The sequence below is a fragment of the Diabrotica virgifera genome, chromosome 1, assembly GCF_917563875.1.
Source record: "Diabrotica virgifera virgifera chromosome 1, PGI_DIABVI_V3a".
NCBI classification, from domain to species: domain Eukaryota; kingdom Metazoa; phylum Arthropoda; class Insecta; order Coleoptera; family Chrysomelidae; genus Diabrotica; species Diabrotica virgifera.
The window spans coordinates 308,817,570-308,836,165 of NC_065443.1; the positions used below are offsets into that span (position 1 = coordinate 308,817,570).

The following is an 18,596-nucleotide window of genomic DNA, read 5'->3' on the forward strand; positions in this document are numbered from 1 at the left end:
GTATAGAGAATATAACTTCAAAAATAATCAGTATCTCTTAAGGACTTCAAAACGCAAAAAATATACAGGGTATTCTATTTGAAATAAGAAAGTTCAGTAGATTTCCAGAAAAACTATAATATCGGCCGCATTAGAAAACCCCTACCTACTAAAACCTATAAAAATCGTGCAAGCCGTTTCCGAGATAATTTAGTGTTTCCATACATAAAACTCACTCTGTATGTACATATATAGGCTTTTTCAAGATCAATGGTAATTCCATTAGAACAGAAATAAAAGGAACAATATTGCCAGTGAATAGATTTTACTTCATGGGTAGATATAGTCACGAATATGAAAGTGTTAAGGAGAATAGACAGAGAGAGGGAAATTGAAAAGCAATAAAAGAAAGGAAATTACAATATATTGGACATATGATGAGAGGCGCAAGATATAACATCTTGAGACTCATAATTCAAGGAAAAATAGAGAGAAGCGTAGGAAGAGACGCGTTTCCTGGCTGAGGAACCTTAGAGAATGGTTTGGTTTCAGCTCAAGGCAACTGTTCAGAGCAGCTGCCTTGAGGGTCAAAATAGCCATGATGATTGCCCACCTTCGTCGCGAAGATGGCACTTAAAGAAGAAGGAGATTTTACTTTAGATTAAGCAAGCTTCTAATATAGATGCTAAGAAAACCAACAGACGAAACTAACACTAAACATGAAAATCCTATCATTGCTGACATATGGATCGGAAACAAGGACTATGGATCGGAAACAAGGACTACTTCTAAAACAGATGTGAGAAATCTACTCATCTTCTAACGCAAAATCTTAATAAAAATATATTTGTAAAAATGCTGTACTTATGGTGAAGACGAGAACTTTAAGTTTTTTAAAAAAATATACAGGCTATTAGATGACAGGGATGTAATATCGTTGTTGAAAATACGTAGGCTCAGATGGTCAGAATACTGAGAAGAACACGGAATGAAAAGTACATTCCCAGACTCAAGTATAAATGCTGTGAGAAATAGAAGTGGAATAACGTCAATACTGGAGTGAAAACATGACGTAGACAAGACCAGAGACATGTTAAGAGGATAGACTTGGCTAGGGATATGCCACTCAATGCATCGGGGTGTAACGTCGACATAGGATTGAGTGGTCTAGCCATCTTTGTCGGTCACATGCGCGGGATCGCTTGGTTAAAAGAGATAGATAGACCACCGATCGACTGTTTCCATGCTGTTTCCGCGTTACGCTTTTTTTGATGAGTATGCCGAGTCTATGCTTAATATGTCAATGGACAAGACGCAAGTAAGATTGCGCCTCATTGTTAATGATTATGAATTGATGAATATAACGCCATAGTTAGCCTACTCAATAATAATTTTAATCTATCGTGGTAACAGAGACTATATCCTAATTTTACCGTAGATGCTACTCTGTTGTGATAGATGCAAAAAATAAAACACTTTAAAATAATTTATTCAGTATTTTTTCATAGAAAATTAAAATATAAAAATTCAACCAAATAAATATGTATATAATAACAATACACAGAGTTCTGATGCATATCCTTTGAACAATGATCTAAAAATTTGTATTACCTAATATTATCGAAATGTTGGTTGCATATAACTAAACATAATTGATTAAAGCGAAAAACATAAAAAAGAAATTAAGGAAGAAAAAATATAAAATGTCGTATACTACTATAAATTTGTTAAAATGATGGTTGTTGATTGAAATGGTATAAAATTCCAAAAGGTATAATTACCCTAAATATTGTCCTATGTAATAATGAAAAGTAAAAAAGGTACTGTAACATATTTATAAAAAATAAAACTATTAGGTATAAAATAATAGTACAAAATACAATAATAAATATCAGTATTAGTTTAGCCCAGAAAAGTACAAGATGGTGTAAAAAATACATTTAATAATATATAATAGTAACACATAGAAGATAGAGATTAAATTACGTAGTGTAGAAATGATAAGAAAATAAAATAAGAAACAGTATAGATAGCATGCTGTAGTTAGGAATTTGGAAGGATAATAAATGTACTATAATATAGGAACATTATAGTTTAATAAGAGTATAAGATAAAAAAGAATGAACAAAATAGAGTAACTAAAGAACAGAAAATAATAGTAAAAAACCTTTTAGGACCACATCCTGTATAGTATTGAATAAAATAAAAAAGACTAGAAAATAATAAAATAGAATAAGAATAGAGTGGAATAGAACAGAACACACTAGAATAGAATGCAATAGAATATAATAGTTAGAATAGAACATAAGATAAAACAGTAGAATAAAATAGAATTAGAAGGGAATTGAATAAAAATAAATAGAATAGTATTTAATGTACTCTTGAATAGGACAGCTAAGAATTTGAATTAAAGAAAATAAATAAAAATATTTGTGAATGTTTCCGAAACAAATTTGGATAAAATAAAAAAGAATAGGATAAAATAGAACATATTAGAATAGAAGAGAATGGTATAGAATAGAATAAAATAGTATAAATTATAATAAAAATAGAGCAGGATAAAACACAAAACAATAGAACAGTAATGCCGAATAAAAGAGAAAATTGAAAAAAATATAACAGTATAATCTGGGATAGCACAAAAATGAAATTTATTAAAAGAATTGGTTTTAAAAAGAGACAGTAGGTATAGAATACAAAACCTGAGTATATAAGAAAATAGAATAAAGCAGATGGAAGTAGTAAATGGAATAAAGTATAATAGATTCGAAGGAAATAGAATAAAATAGAATAAAATAGAATAGAATAGAATAGAATAGAATAGAATAGAATAGAATAGAATAGAATAGAATAGAATAGAATAGAATAGAATAGAATAGAATAGAATAGAATAGAATAGAATAGAATAGAATAGAATAGAATAGAATAGAATAGAATAGAATAGAATAGAATAGAATAGAATAGAATAGAATAGAATAGAATAGAATAGAATAGAATAGAATAGAATAGCATAGAGTAGAATAAAAGAGAAAAGAGTAGGGTAGAATAGAGCAGAGTAGAGAATAAAGTAGGATACAATAGAGTAGAACAGAACAGTATAGAGTAGAGTTAAATAGAATAGAACATTATAAAGTAGAATAGTATAGAATTGAATGTAATAGAATAGAATAGAATAGAATAGAATAGAATAGAATAGAATAGAATAGAATAGAATAGAATAGAATAGAATAGAATAGAATAGAATAGAATAGAATAGAATAGAATAGAATAGAATAGAATAGAATAGAATAAAAAAGAAAGTAATAAAATAGGTTAGAATATAGTAGAAGAAGAACTCAATGGTATATACTAGAGTAGAATAGAGTGGAATCGAAGAGAATTGAAAAGAAAAGAATGAAATAAAATAGAATGTAATATAATAGAATATGAGATATGATGGAATGGAATAAAGTATAATAGAATCGAAGGAAATAGAATAGAATAGAATAGAGTAGAATAAAAGAGCAAAGAGTAGAGTAGAATGGAGTAGAGTAGAGAATAAAGTAGGATACAATAGAGTAGAACAGAACAGTATAGAATAGAATTAACTAGAATAGAACCTTATAAAGTAGAATAGATTAGAGTGGAATCGAAAAGAATGAAACAGAATAAAGTAGACTAGAGTAGAATAGAAAAAAGTAGAATAGTATAGAATTGAATGGAATAGAATAGAATAGAATAGGATAGAATATAATAGAATAGAATAGAATAGAATAGAATAGAATAGAGTAGAATAGAATAGAATAGAATAGAATAGAATAGAATAGAATAGAATAGAATAGAATAGAATAGAATAGAATAGAATAGAATAGAATAGAGTAGAATAAAAGAGCAAAGAGTAGAGTAGAATAGAGTAGAGTAGAGAATAAAGTAGGATACAATAAAGTAAAACAGAACAGTATAGAGTAGAATGGAATAGAATAGAGTAGAATAGAATAGAATAGCATAGAATAGAATAGAATAAAATAGAATAGTATAGAATTGAATGGAATAGAATAGAATTGAATGGAATAGAATAGAATAGAATAGAGTAGAATAGAATAGAATAGAATAGAATAGAGTAGAATAGAATAGAATAGAATAGAATAGAATAGAATAGAATAGAATAGTATAGAATAGAATACAATAAAATAATATAAAATATAATAAAATAAAATAAAATAAAATAAAATAAACTAAAATAAAATAAAATAAAATAAAATAGAAGAGATTAGAATAGAATAGAATAGAATAGAATAGAATAGAATAGAATAGAATAGAATAGAATAGAATAGAATAGAATATAATAGAATAGAATAGAATAGAATAGAATAGAATAGAATAGAATAGAATAGAATAGAATAGAATAGAATAGAATAGAATAGAATAGAATAGAATAGAATAGAATAGAATAGAATAGAATAGAATAGAATAGAATAGAACGTAATAAAATAGGTTAGAATATAGTAGAAGAAGAACTCAGTGGTATAGACTAAAGTAGAATAGAGAGGAATCGAAAAGAATTGAAAAGAAAAAAATGAAATAGAATAGAATGTAATACAATAGAAAATGAAATATGATGGAATTTAATAAAGTAGAATAGAATCGAAGGAAATAGAATAGAATAGAATAGAATAGAATAGAATAGAATAGCATAGCATAGCATAGCATAGCATAGCATAGAATAGGATACAATAGAATAGAATAGAATAGAATAGAATAGAATAGAATAGAATAGAATAGAATAGAATAGAATAGAATAGAATAGAATAGAATAGGACTAAAGTAGAATAGTATACAATAGAGTGGAACCGAATAGAATGGAACATAATGAAGTAGAATAGCGTAGAATAGAATCGAATAGAATAAGAAAGAATGGAATAGAATATAATACTTTAAAATAGAGCAGAATATGATAGAATAGAATAAAGTAGAACACAATAGGGTAGAACAGAATAGAGTGGAAACGAATAGAGTAGAATAGTATAGAATGGAATGGAATAAAATAGAATAGAATAAAGTAGAATATAATATAATAGAGAATAATGGAATAGAATGGTATAGTATAGAATTAGGTAGAATAGAATAGAATAGAATAGAATAGAATAGAATAGAATAGAATAGAATAGAATAGAATAGAATAGAATAGAATAGAATAGAATAGAATAGAATAGAATAGAATAGAATAGAATAGAATAGAAAGTAATAAAATGGGTTAGAATATAGTAGAAGAAGTACTTAATGGTATATACTAGAGTAGAATAGAGTGGAAGTGAAGAGAATTAAAAAGAAAAGAATGAAGTAGAATAGAATGTAATATAATAGAGCAATAGAATTTTATATAAAAGAGAAGAATCAACTAAAATGGTATAGTACAGAATTAGGTAGAATATATACAAAACCGTAAGGTACAGGAATAATATTAGAATGGAATACAATATAATAATATAGAATAAAATAGAGTAGAAGAAAACAGGATATAAACGAATATAACGAAATAGAGTGGTAATAGGTAAGCACATCAATGAGTACAAAGTAAAATAACAAATGACAGTATAACTTCTAAATTTTTAAAGGAAATTAGTAAAAAATAATAACTTTTTCCCAAATAATAACTTTTGGTTTGTGTATTTTTTCTAAAGTTTTTAGTACTTTTGAAACACCAAATCTGACTATCAGAAACACACACCCAGTCTTATTAAATATCAAACATAACAACCCTTGGGTAATTAATCTTATATAAAAACATAAAAAATAAATATATAAATAATTATTTTCCTAATAAAATACCAAGTATCCCTTATTTAAAAACCAACACCAATAAATCTAACATGCTTTAAACCTACATAACAATTGGCTAAGTAAATAAAATACATAACATAAGAGAATAAATAAAATAGAATAAAATAGCAAATCAAGTCGATTTTAAGGAAAAAATGTGACTAAATCTCTGGGGTATGGTCTTGATGGTCTATCACAAGTATTTTCATTCGAAACGATTTGATTTGAACAAGTTTTTGACTATAACTAAGGCAGTGGTTGGTACTTATCGTAAAGGTATATAAATTAATTAACTATAGGTACGTTTAAAATATGGTAAAATTAATTTTTTAAATATTAAATTTTTAAATTTTAAATTGGGTTGAACAAATTATGGGCTGAATTCAAAATGTGTCAGTATTTAAAAACTTAAGCTTTTCAGAATAGTATTCAAAAAACATTACTTCCTCTTCATACTTAAATTATATCACACATTCTTTTTATCTTGAGATGAGAATGTTAGAGAAAACAGCAACAAGTCTGTTGATTCCTTTTTAAAAATTGTTAGTAAAATAAAAGTTATTCTTTCTTAGAAGACTTCTATCAATATCTGGGTGTGTCCCTTTATACAATAATATTTAAGTTATAATTTAATAACGTAAAAACGATATTTTTTTATTTACAAATATTTAAAGGAGAAAAATTACATTAAACAACAATATAACAGAATTTAATAGAGCCTGGAATAGAGAATAGAACAAAGAATAGAATAGAGATTAAAATAGAAAATGTCAAAAAGAATAAAAAAGAAGATAGAATATAGAATAGACTAAAGATTAGAATAGAAAATAGAAAATAGAATATAGAATAAATTAGAGAATAGAAGAGACTATAATAAAAAAGAAAATAGAGAATAGAGTAGGTCAGATAATATAAAATATAATAGAAAACAGAATAGAGATTAAAATATAGAATAGAAGAGAAAATATAATAGTGAATAGAATAGAGACTAGCGTAGAGAATAGAACAGAGAATAGGATAACGAATATAATAGAGAGTAGGATAGATAAGAGAATAGAGAATATAATAGGGAATAGAATAGAGAATAGAATAGATAATAGAATAGAAAATAGAAGAGAATGGAATAGAGTATAAAATCGAAAATTGAATAGAAAAGAGAATAAAATAGAGGACAGAGTAAAAACAATAGAAAATAGAATAAAAAATATAAGGCATAGAAAAGAACATAGAATACAAAATATAATAAAGAAATTAAAGAAAATAGCTTAAAAAATGCAAAAGAGAAGAGAAAGAAAATCAAATAGAGAGTAGAATAGAAAGTAGGACAGAAAATAGAAAAGAGAAAATAATGAAGAATAGATGCGAGAATAGAATAGAGAATAGAATAGAGAATAGAATAGAGAATAGAATAGAGAATAGAATAGAGAATAGAATAGAGAATGAATAGAGAATAGAATAGAGAATAGAATAGAGAATAGAATAGAGAATAGAATAGAGAATAGAATAGAGAATAGAATAGAGAATAGAATAGAGAATAGAATAGAGAATGGAATACAGAATAGAATAGAGAATAGAATAGAATAGAAAATAAAATAGAGAATACAGTAGAAAATGAAATAGCAGAATATAGAGGAGAGTAGAATAGGGAGTCGAACAGAGAGAACAGTCGAACAGAAGAAAAAAGGAAGTAAATAGGATAAGGAATAAGTAAAATATAAAATATAACAGGATAGAAAGTAGTACATATAGAAAATAATATATACAATGGAATAAAAAATATATTTAAGAATAGAATAGAGCATAGAGTAGAGAATATAAAAGAGAAATGAATAAGGAATAAATTTTGTAGAATAGAGAATACAACAAAGATTAGAAAATTTAATGGAGAATAGAAAAGAGAAAGTAAAAGAGAATAAAATATAGAATATAATAGTAAGCAAAATAGAGTAAAGAAAAGTGAAGTGGAAAAAGAATAGAGAATATAATATAACATCGAATAGAGAATAGTATAGAGGATCAGATAGAGAACAAAGTAGAGATTAGAATAGAGAATACAATATAGATTGGAATATGGGATAGGATGGAGAATATATTAGAGAATAGAATAGAGTTTAAAATGGAATAAATAATAGAATAGAAAAAAATGTATAATAGAGATTACAATAGAGAATAGAATAGAGAACGAAATATAGGATAGAATAGAAAAAATAATAGAAAATAGAATAAAGAATAAAATAGAGAATAAAGAAGATAAAAAATAGCGAATAGATTAGAAAATATAATAGGTAAGGGAATAGAAAATACAATAGAAAAATAATAGAGAATAAAATACAGAATAGAAAAGAGTATAGTATAGTGAATAATATAGAGAAATGTATAGGATAGATATTAAAATAGAGACTATAATAGAATAGGCAAAAGAATAGAGAATAAAATATAGAGAGTAGAATAGAGAATGTAATAATAAAAATAGAATAGAAAATACAATAGAGAGTAGAATAAAGAAAAGAGTAGTGAATGGAAAAGGGTTTAGAATAGATAATAGAATATAGAATAGGGTGGATAATCGAGTAGAGAATAGAATAGAGATAAGAATACGAAATATAATAGACAAAAGAACAGAGAATAATATTATCTATTATACTATAATAGAGAGGAAAATAAAAAATATAATATATAATAGAATATAGAAGGAATAGAGAGTAAAATAAAGATTAGAAAAGAGAATAGAAGAGAGGATAGAATAGAGAATATAATAGATAATATAATAGAATATAAGATAAAATAGAATTATGTAAATATATAGAATATTTAGAAAATAGAGTAAGATGCAGACAAACAATAAAATGAGAAGTTGTAATATCAATAGATAATAAGTAAACAAAATCGAAAAACAAAAAAACCGAATTAACACAGAAAACGGAAACTGTAACAACCAAACTACATTTTTTTGTTAGAATTTTAAATTAAATTATATTGTTATGTATTGAAGTTGGTACATCAAAACACATAAAAAGATAAAAATTGAAGTAAACCGCAGTTTGTGATTATGCATCAGAACAGGAAAATAAAATTTGGTAACTGAGATTTATTTACAAAAAAATATTCCTTTCTACAATACAAAAACATATCCAATTACTTCTAGATATATACCTACTAACCATTTTATAAATTATTTGTTGTAGCTATATTCAATTAAAAAAAAGTTGAATAAGAATCTCCAAATAGGCAATCTTTTGTTCAACATATACTTTTTGTTTTCAAATTTAAAAAATATATTTCTCACAAGAACTTCTTCTGCCACGTCTAGATGTTTTCAAAATGTTCAGTGGTTCAAATATCAATACCTACTAAACACGAGAGAAATATTAAAACCCAAATGTTTTATACCACTTATGAAAGCAACACCCATGGAACAGCTAATCCAGTTCAAATATCTACATAGATGTAGATTTATCAAGTTATCATGACTCAGCCAGAGACCTAAGAGGACAAATAAACAAGTCCGCTGTCATGTCCGGATGTTTGGGAGATGTGGTCTGGAATAACCCATTATGAGAATGGACAGCAAAGATAGAATTTATAGAACTTGCATCAGACCTCGTATTGAATCAAGAGAAGACACCAATAAAACCAAAAAGCATGCTACGAACAGCCGAAATGAAGACACTAGCAGGGAAGACAAGAAGGGATAGAATACGAACCAACATCATCAGGGAACAATGTGGCGTGCAACGTGCAAGATGTAGTAAAATGGGGTAGAAAAAGACGAAGAGATTGCTTCAGTCATGTAAAAAGAATGGAGAAGCACAGACTACCAAGAATAATTGCGATAGAAGAAAAACCAGCTGGCAAGCGTCCACTGGGAGACCACTTTTATAACGAATATACAGGGTGTAACAAAAATACAGGTCATAAATTAAATCACCTATTCTGGGACCAAAAATAGTTCGAATGAACCTAACTTACCTTAGTACAAATATGCACATAAAAAAAGTTACAGCCCTTTGAAGTTACAAAATGAAAATCGATTATTTCGAATATATCGAAAACTATTAGAGATTTTTTATTGACAATGGACATGTGGAATTTTTATGGCAGGAATATCGTAAAGAAAAATTATAGTGAAATTTGTGAACCCCATAAAAATTTTATGGGGGTTTTGTTCCCTTAAACCCCCCCAAACTTTTGTGTACGTTCCAATTAAATTATTATTGTGATACCATTAGTTAAATTCAATATTTCTAAAACTTTTTTGGCTCTTAGTATTTTTTCGACAAGGCAGTTTTTATCGAGTTGCGGCTTCTTTTCTAATATGTTTACATAAAGATTTTATGGGGGTTTTGTTCCTTTAAACCCCCCAAATGGTTGTGTACGTTCCAGTTAAACTATTACTACGATACCATTAGTTAAACACAGTGTTTTTAAAACTTTTTTGGTTCTTTGTATTTTTTCGATAAGGCACCTTTTATCGAGATGTGGCTTCTTTTTTAATATGGTTCAAAATATACCTAAAAATGTAAATAATAAATAAATTTTCCTATTATTATCAAGTCTCCATAATCGTACTTAGCCATATACAAATATGTGGTGGATTTGACAAATATTCAAAATATCTCGATAAAAACTGACTTTTCGAAAAAGTACCAAGAGGCAAAAATTTTTTTAAAATACTGTGTTTAACAAATGGCACTACAATAATAATTTAATTGGAACGTACACAAAAGTTTGGGGAGGTTTAAAGGAACAAAACCCCCATAAAACTTTTATAGGATGTCTAAATTTCACTATAATTTTTTCTTAAGATACTACTACCATAAGAATGCCACTTGTTCATCTTCAATAAAAAATCTCCAATAGTTTTCGATATATTGGAAAAAATCGATTTTCATTTTGTAACTTCAAAGGGCTGTAACTTTTTTTATGTGCACATTTGTACTAAGGTAAGTTAGGTTCAATCGAACCATTTTTGGTCCCAGAATATGTGATTAAATTTATGACCTGTATTTTTGTTACACCCTGTATACTATGATGAATAGCCATTGATTTACTTTCAAATAGTATAAATCAATTCTCCTCATAATAATTTTTTAGTTGTCATATTTTTATCTCTTACGCAACTACAATTCGTCACTGTAACTCTCGTTTCGTTTGTTAACTGTAATGCATTGTAATGCTTTTTGAGTAGGCACCATTAGTTTATGCATCACCATCATCATCAACCTGTACGCATACACCGCTAGACATAGGTCTCCCTCATCTCATTCCTTCTGTTTCTGTCTGCTGGATGTTGCATCCAGTTACTGCTAACACCTGCTCTGAAGTGCTTCTTGTCTTGGCCTTCAATTGACAATACGTTTTATCCATCTGTTGTCTGATAATAAACACGATTTACTGTATGGTAGAAAACAATAAGAACAGTCACCTGAATTAAAATATTGGAAATGTGAATATTCCGCAGATTACTTAAAATTTTGTGAATAGAGTAAATTGATGAATGCAGTCCCAAAGCGACAGCTTTTAAATATCGCGGAACAAAGCAAAATATCAAGTTTGTGCAAATTGTTTACTTATGTACTTAGTTTCGTGATATATGAAAGTTCTTGTGAAAAATATGTACAATCCAAAGTTAAAATACATTTAAAAAAATAGTCGAGTATTTTGACTTCTGTAAGATTTATTAATATATATTTATTGTATAAAGAGTAAGGCTCACATAGACAGTATAAATATTTACAAAACAAATCAATATTCGTATGGTTGATCATTAAATAGAATTTGTGTTAAGTTATAATTTAATATCTCAAAAATGATATTTTTTGATTTACAAATATTTAAAGGAGAACAATTACATTAAACTTAAAGCTTAAAGAATAGAGAATAGAATAGATAATAGAATAAAAAATAGACGAGAAAATAGAAGAGAATAGAATAGAGAATAAAATCGACAATAGAATAGAAAGTCGAATAGAGATTATAACAAAGAATTTAATAGAGAATAGAAAAGAGAATAAAATAGAGAACAGAGTAAAAGCTACAATATAATAGAGACTAGGATAGAGTATAGAGAAGATAATGGAGAATAAAATAAAAAATAGAATATAGTAGAGAATAAAGTAGAATAACGAATAGAATAGAAAATAGAATAAAGAAAATAATATAAATAAAACAGAGAATAGAAGAAAAAAACAATAGAAAATAGAATAAAAAATATAGAATAGACTATAGACTAGAATAGAGATCAAAATAAAGTAAGGAATAGAATAGAACATAGAATAGAAAATATAATTAAGAAATTTAAAGAAAATAGATTAAAAAATGCAAAATAGAAGAGAAAGAAAATCATATAGAGAATAGAATAGAAAGTAGGACAGAAAATAGAAAAGAGAAGAGAATGAAGAGTAGATGCGTGAATAGAATAGAGAATAGAATAGAGAATAGAATAGAGAATAGAATAGAGAATAGAATACAGAATATAATAGAGAATAGAATAGAGAATATAATAGAAAATAGAATAGAGTATAGAATAGAGTATAGAATAGAGTATAGAATAGAGAATGGAATAGAATATGTGCTATTTTCAGATCCTCTCATTAAATAAGAAATTTTGGAATATTTGGTTTATATCTAAATGTAAAAGGAACGTCATAAATATTTGCGCAACATTAGAAAAGGAACAGAAAGCTAATAAAGAACATAACAGTGAAAACTTTAGAGTTTCTCACAATTATTTTACTTTAAAAGCAAAAGCAAGAATAACACTTACGTCGCTCTAACAGATGTAAGATGTTAGATTATTTGGATCGAAGTAGAGTTTGCTAGAACTACTGGTAGTAGATGCAATAGAAGGCTGAAAACCAAGAGGACGATCTCAAACACGATGGGTAAACAAAATGAAGACTATGGTGGGAAATGAAGTCTGGACCATATCATGATGTCGTTTATCTGGCATAGTATCAGCGCCAATGGAGATCAAGCTAACAATATTTAGAGAGTCACCACTAAGATGTTGAAAAAGTATCTATTCGTTACAAAGTACTCGTTACTTACGAATACCGAAAGTAACGATTACTATACAGAGAAACAAATCGTTACTTTGATTACTCTGATTACTTCGTACCAATCGTATCAGAGCGAGTAACGACTATTGTATCTACTTTGATTACTCTGATTACTTCGTACCAATCGTATCAGAGCGAGTAACGACTATTGTATCTACTTTGATTACTCTGATTACTTCGTACCAATTGTATCAGAGCGAGTAACGACTATTTTGTATCTACTTTGATTACTCTGATTACTTCGTATCAATCGTATCACAGCGAGTAACGACTATTGTATCGACAACCAGTACACTTGATTACTTTCTACCAATCGTATCCCAGCGAGTAACGGACGGGACCGGTATTTTACGAGTGTTATCGAATATAGTTGTCGGTATGAAGCGTTTTAAGGGTGTGAGCCTCAAAGCCTCACACTGAGAGGGTAAAGAGAAGATAGAAGATGAAACAGAGGGAGGTATAATGGAGGTAAAATATGGAATGTATGTCATTAACAAAGATCGAATGCGAGAACCCTATATTTTTATTTAGATCTATATTTATACCTATACCAAATATCTACCTACTGAGAAATACGATTCTCGATATGATTACCGGTACTTAAATAGAAAAGTAACAAAAGTAATCATAGTAATCAAATTATTTTTATCCCTTAAATAGATCGGTGAAGGTCGTTGTTGTATCGGAATACCTATGCAAAATACCTACATACTGAGAAATACGATTCCCGATATGATTACCAGTACTCAAATACAAAAGTATCTAACAAAAGTAATCATAGTAATCAAAGTAACGAATACTGTAAATGATTACTTTACACAAAAGTAACAATTTGTAACGAATACTCGAAAGTAACTATAATCAACATCACTAGTCACCACATCCTGATACGGGCTCAAGAAATGAGGAGAAGGAGAGTGGGTTGATGAAATGATAAAAAATACATCAATAGAAATGATCTTGTTTTCATTTCGCTAGTCATAAACTTTTAACCAAAGTCTTTCATCTATTCTTTATTCCAAAAGGGTCTTGTTTCAATATCTCAAGATATGATAATCGAATTGTTATCGAAGTTGTTTTGTTTGTTTATGTTATCTTGTTTTTATTTAATATTATTTTTTGCGCACATAAACTTGTAGCGTTGGATGCATAACCAGTGGATCATCTTTTCATTTAGTTGTTTGTTGAGGAGCTTGGTCTGTAACAGTATGCTTATTATTTTAAACATCTTAGGGACGAAGACGTATTTCTAAGCATATTTCTCAATTAAGTTTCTGCTCATCGTTTTACTTGATATTGTTGAAAAATCTTATAAAAAGGCATCAATTTTAGGGATAGAAGCGGAATCTTGTTAATTGATTACCTTCAAACTCCTAATCCTAACAGGAAAATATTACAAAAATCGTTTATAGAAGATAAAAATAACCTGTTACCATGGCAATGCGTATGATTAGATATATTAGAGATGCGCTAAAGGCAAAATTGGTGAAATTAAAGTACAAACACTAGAAACGTCCACCTTGTGTTCCAGATTTACGCAGTGGCGGCCCGTGAGGTAGTGCCATAGAGCTATGGCACTACCTTGCTAACTATGCAGAAACATATTTTTTATCTTCAAAACTTTTTAATTCCTGTTAATTTTTTTGTGTGTATTTCTTTTGATCTTCATAAATTATATAAAATATGGCAACTATGGGCGTAATACAATCCCTGCCGACAGCGGAGAGTATTCGACAGGAGATTCTCGTTCGTGCAAGTCAGTACTGGCACGACTAAGGAGAGAAAGATTTTACGAGTATTCTATGCAAGTGACAGAGAAAGAGCTATATTGGACTATTAGTATACCTTAAAATTAGAATCTCTGTGCCAGGCACGAGAGTATGATGTCACGTCTATTTATTTTGAGTTTCTTTACGTGCTGGTTTGTCGCTTTTGTTATGTATATTTTCTGTTAAAAAGTTTTTGTATTTATAATTAAACTTTTAGTGCATCATGATCGTGGGTATTTTGATAATATTTTGATTATTTCTCAAGTTTAATTTATTAATTGACAATGAAGATTAGTATCTTAAAAAAAATTATTGGTGGTTTTTCGCTAGAAAAAAAAAACTACAAATGTTATAAGGTGTTGTGGAGCTTTCGAGTTAGCTTTAAGAGGTCACGACGAAAAAGAAAATTCAAAAAATAGAGGCATATTTAAGGAGATGGTCAAATTTAGCGCCGAATTAGACAACGACTTCATATTATTCAAAGTACCAGATCTTTCAAAGGTCCACCTTCTCCGGACATTTAGTTGCTTCTAATTTATTTATGTCGGAGAAGTTTTCTGCGTATAAGCATCAGTTTTTCGAATCATTTCTTAATGAAACATGGAGACAATTTTAATTTTTAAACAAAACTCGGTTTAAAACAAAAGTAGGTACTGTATTAGCGAGACGAATTAAGTACTACCTCTAGGCTGTTTCGCTATCGGTTTTATTGTAGAGGGAAGGTTTAAAAAGCACATTTGAAGAAACTATTAAACTTTTAAGTATTTTAGTTACCATTCTTATATCAACATCTGAAGCAGAACGCTGTTTTTCGATGTTAAAACATGTGCTTTAGGTATGCTATCTGCAGAAAAGCATTTTGTAAATTGTATTGATAATTTTAATTATAAAGTCATTGAAAACTTTGCAATCAAAAATAGAAGAATGAACTTCATATATCGTAAACTTTAAAAGTGACATTACAAAAATTTATGCATGTGTGTGAATAATGAAGTATTATTTTTATAAATTGGTAAATAGAGACTAAATCCTAATAACAATTTTCTAGCACTATCACTATCAGCAGTAAATGCTGGTAGTAGGTTAAGAGGTTTTTATTATTAATTAATTTACGGAACGGTTTTGATTAATGTTGGACAATTGCTTGGCACCTCAGATCAATAAACTTAAGATACATAAGATAAAAGTATCCGCGCATATTTTTTTTTTTAGTTTTTGTTGTCAGTATACCTTGTTTTGACAATATCGTGAATCCGTCACTAAAAATTTTGGCGGCTGCCCGAGTTCTGGCACTACCTTCTTAAAGTGGTACGAGCCGCCACTGGATTTACGTATTTCCAAATTCTATTGTTGCAGGACATAACGACGAGTTTACATACGGAATGAACTTGTAGAGCATCTTATTTATAATATACACAAAAAAGTAGAATCTAGCCATGATTTGAAACTCATAACATGTAAAGATCCAATATCGTTATAAACGCCACTTAAAAATTGGTTACTTGACATAATACAAATTTAATTTTTGCAAATATCCTTTATATCAGTTTTGCAATAATTCACGTCTAGCAGAAAGTAGCCTTACTCTCTATTTAATGCACTAAATCTGGTATCTATAGATGCAAAAGAAGGTAAACAATTTTATGTTATATTAAATTTTAATATTACATCAACATTTTTAAAACCATTAATCGTATCACATTTACATCTATAGCTACCAGATCTATCTGCCATTCATCGTAGTTATTCAAAATCCCAAAAAACTAAACTAAACCATCCGCACGACTCGACTTCCAGACTCGGTACCTCTTTACTTTCTGATGTGATTAGCGCAGTGCGGCACCAGCTCTGGTTCTTCGCATGTGAGGCTGTGCTCGTCCACTACTTTTCCTTCTCCGCAAGTGATGAGTCGTGGGTATCCGTTAACGCAGGTGATCAAACGATGGCAGTCACCAGGAACGGGGAAGCGAGGATAGGGCCAGAACTTGGCTGCGGGACTGTTGGACGGGACCTTGGTTGGGCACTTGAAGCCGACCACAGCTGTAAGGACTTAAAAATTATTATAGGTACATGAAATTTTGTATGGCTTAATAAATATATATTGTCAAAATTCGCCAATGCTAAGCGATATAAAATAAGACAAGAAGAAGAATATCATCAAATCTGTGAACTAGTCTTCGAAGGCTATTTCCATTTTGGTCTATCAATATAGCTCGCCTGCGAAATAAAAAATTTTAATTTCATTTATTATTGATACTCTTTATGAGTGCATCCATAATTAGACTTAATAGCATAGGACACAGTGATTCCTTTGTCTTATTCCATTGCCTCTTTCTGTAGAAAATCCGTACTTTGTCCATATATTCTGACTTCTATCTTATTCGTTTGACGTTTTCAATTGTTTTTGTAATATCCATTGATTATAAAATAATACGTATTACGTCTTTCAGTCTTACTATGTCAAATATCTTCTTCAAGTCAACCAAACGTTGACGGACGTATTCTAATACTCTTTCTACAATCAGTTTTATGACGAGTGTTGCGTTTGTAATTCTTCTTCTTATTTTCCTCTTTGAAAGCAATTCTGTTTGTTCATTGGCAGATGGATACCTCTATGAAAGGTTGTCACTCCATCTTTTGCACGGTCGGCTGATACTTCTACCGATTGGTGCTTTATCCCTTGCTATTTTGTCCACATTGTTCACCCCCATTCTGCTTATGTCGTTGTTCCATTCGTTTTTTATATTTAGTGGCCATTCGTTTATACACTGTACGCTTCTTTCCCATTCTGTATCATCTTCCTTTGTTGGCACTTATGATGATTTCATCCATAATTAAATTATATAGATAAACTGAAGAGAATAGGGCACAATAAGCTCCCCTGCCTTATTCCGTTGTTTATGTCTATAGGTTCTGTACGTTGTCCATCTATTCTGACTTCCATTTTGTTGTTTTGGTAGATGTTTTCAATAGTTTTTATGATATCTAGGGAATGTATTATAAAAAAGATGGATTACATATTTGTGCCTTGCTCTGTCGAATGCTTTTTTCAAGTCAATCAAACATAGAAATGCTGGTCTATTATACTCAGTCTTTTATATTCACATTTGCCAGTAAATTGCTTTTTGACGAATATTGCATCTGTATACGATCTTCCAGTACGAAAACTCATATTATTTATCTAACAATAAAACACTGAAAACGTTTGTTTTCTATACTTCCACAAAATTTATTATAACTATGTGACTACAGCTATTTTGGCAGAGTGCCTTTCTCAAGTGATTTAGTTTACTATGTGTTTGCCTTTTTAAAGTCTTTAACTGAAGAGGTTGAGGACTGGGGAGCTGTTTGTCTCGAGTTGGTCATTCAGAATTATATCTGTATTTTTTAATTTATTGATTTCCATAGATTCTAATAAAGATAGCTTAAGGCCTTCATTTTGAATATGCAGAATTTGAAACTCTTCATTAAAAGAATGATTATGGTCTAGAAGGTGAAGTGAGTATGTAGAAGTTTCTGTTTTTTATTGTTGAAAGCCTTTTTGTGTTCTGCTATCCTTTTGTCAAAGGTTCTGCCAGTTTGACCGATGTAAGCTTTTGGACAGTCACCACAAGTTAGTTTTTGACACAACTCTGTAGTTGTTTTCTCTTTCGGCTCTTACTGTTCTTAATATATTTGCTTAAGTTGTTGTTAGTTCTGAAAGCTTGTGTTATTCCTTCCTTTTTTATGTATCTGGCTATTATTGTAGTTATCTTGCTAGTATATGTAATAGAGCAGAAGGTACTGGGTTCTTTCTGTGGTGGTGGATAGACTAATTTTAGGGCTTTCTTGTGGAGTTTTTGGTTTAAAATTTTATTAATTGTTTGTTCGTTATAGCCATTGTTTCAGCTACTTGTTTAATGATGTTCAGTTCTATTTCGAAGTTATTTTTGACATGGAAATTTCTGTCAGTCTATGTATCATGCTATGGTAGGATGCTAATTTGTGT

The 18,596-nt window shown here is 28.9% G+C and overlaps 1 protein-coding gene across 1 annotated transcript in view; it reads right to left on the bottom strand.

Annotated features, from left to right (window-relative positions):
* Positions 1-1,452: 1,452 nt before the first annotated feature.
* LOC126879225 (protein obstructor-E) overlaps positions 1,453-18,596 on the bottom strand; it is a 70,941-nt gene continuing 53,797 nt past the window's right edge. Inside the window, exon 4 of the mRNA XM_050642282.1 lies at positions 1,453-16,648. Within this exon, the coding sequence (XP_050498239.1) occupies positions 16,419-16,648 (230 nt within the window). The 3' untranslated portion in view covers positions 1,453-16,418. The remainder of the gene's footprint in view (positions 16,649-18,596) is intronic.